Genomic DNA, 2,086 nt, shown 5'->3' on the forward strand with positions numbered 1-2,086 from the left:
AATTTCAACAATTAAATTATTATCTTAAATTATAGAAAGTTAATTCGTAAAAGGCATAAAAATATTCAACTGAATAAATGGTTTCTTGTACATAATGTTTGATTGATTGGCTAATTCAGGGGGGTTGTTATTCACCCTTACACTTAACAAAAAGACAAAAAATGCAATTCAATTTCATTATTACAATATTGCTAATGAGACTTGAAATATTTTGGTTGCATAATTTTTTTTTGATTTCCCTTGTATTATATTCTTTGAAAATTAGCATACTATATAGTATGTATTAGCTCGTACCTGGTGATTGGATCTTCACATGAGAACAATCCAACGCTCCAATGACCTTTGGAAACCTTGCTATTTTATAGAATCCTTGCTGCAAATTATTGAGCCCTACAACATCATTAGGAAATGTTAAAAATTTAGACCTCAACATAGCATTGGCTTTTAAAACTTTCCAAACACATTTCCCAGCTGTAGATTTATGAATCCCAATGAAGTCTCCAACAGTGATTAACATATTATAAAATTAAAGATACTAGAGCGTTAATAAGAAAAAAAATGACCAGAGCATCAAAGAGGATTATTTACCTTGAAAATAATTTAAATAACATTAAAAATGAAATGAAATCCATTTCTCAGTTCAGACTTGAAGAGCTTCTAAATAATTCTAATATTTCTAATTCTCAATCTGAACTGATTCGAGAAATGTTTAATGCAGCTAGAGTAACTAATCCAAAAAGCAGAAGGTACAGTGAAAATTGGATGCTACTATGTATGGTTTTACAAGTAAGGTTAGGTTATTTTATTGTTTTATGAATTAATGTTATAATTTGCATTGCTTTGTAATAATTTTTAGATCTCCTACTGGGTATTCATTTTTAAGAAATAATAATACACTACCATTGCCGTGTACTAATTCTATAAGGTCACATCTACTAGCGGTTGAGATAGGATGTGGCTTTGATAAAAATTTCTTTAAACTTTTAAAGAAAAAGTTTTCAACTAAATCTGAACAAGAAAGACAGGGTGTACTTGTATTAGATGAAGTTTTCTTAAGGGAAAGCATTAGTTTAAATAGTCGAACATTGACGTATAGCGGACTGGAAGATTTTGGGGTAGAAATAGATACTGAAGGTACCTCAAAAGCTAACCACGCATTAGTGTTTATGTGGCAGAGTTTGGCAGATAATTTAGTTCAACCTATTGCAATGTTTGCTTCAAAAGGACCAGTTAAAGGTTAATTAATAAATAAACAGGTTAAAAATAATACATTTTTGTTATTGATAATTTGTTACTACCAGGGGTGGATTTAGCCAAATTAACCATAAGAGCTATAATGTTGATGGAAGATTCTGGTGGACAAGTAGTTGGGCTTATATGTGATGGAGGAAGTACTAACAGGACTATGTGGAGTCAATTAGGGGTGAACTAAACTTTTATGTATCACGACATGTAATCTTAGTTTTCCATATGATTTATATTTCATACAGAATAGGTTGACCTCAGTGCCGTGCTAACTTTCATTGGCGCCCAAGGGCAATTTGCCAATTTGCTACAGCTCTGGTTGGCTCGCTTACCTATATATATATTTAATAATTAAACATTCTGATAAAATTATATTTTTATAATAATTATTGTTACAATGTTAGGAGGGGAAAACCACCACAAATTTACTGATCTGTATGTTAATTATTAGATAAGTGCAAAACCAAATAACTTTAAAAACTATTTTCAAAATCCGTATGACAGCTCAAGAAAAGTATTTGTGTTTTCGGATGCACCGCACCTATTGAAAACAGTCAGAAATCGTTTGTTTGAGAAGAAACAACTCATAGTATATGTATCAGCAAGTTAAAAAATAAATATTTTATTATAATATGTATTAATTCTGATTTTTAGGTGCATCCTTCAAATAATCCAATAAAGTGGGATTATTATTATAACATTTTTAAGATTGAAAGAAATTCTATTCTTAAAGTATGTCCAAAGTTATCATGTAACCACTTTGAACTTAACAACCTTTCTAAGATGAAAGTGAAGTATGCTGCACAGGTAAACATAAATGAAACTAATTTATGAAAGTATG

The 2,086-nt window shown here is 30.1% G+C and overlaps 1 protein-coding gene across 1 annotated transcript in view; it reads right to left on the bottom strand.

The window, feature by feature from the left end:
- LOC111028034 (putative nuclease HARBI1) overlaps positions 1-517 on the bottom strand; it is a 4,156-nt gene extending 3,639 nt beyond the window's left edge. The window contains exon 1 of the mRNA XM_022306569.1: positions 295-517. Coding sequence (XP_022162261.1) covers positions 295-517 — 223 coding nt within the window. The remainder of the gene's footprint in view (positions 1-294) is intronic.
- Between the last annotated feature and the right edge of the window lie 1,569 nt (positions 518-2,086).

Source organism: Myzus persicae, unplaced genomic scaffold (genome assembly GCF_001856785.1).
Source record: "Myzus persicae strain clone G006 unplaced genomic scaffold, MPER_G0061.0, whole genome shotgun sequence".
NCBI classification, from domain to species: domain Eukaryota; kingdom Metazoa; phylum Arthropoda; class Insecta; order Hemiptera; family Aphididae; genus Myzus; species Myzus persicae.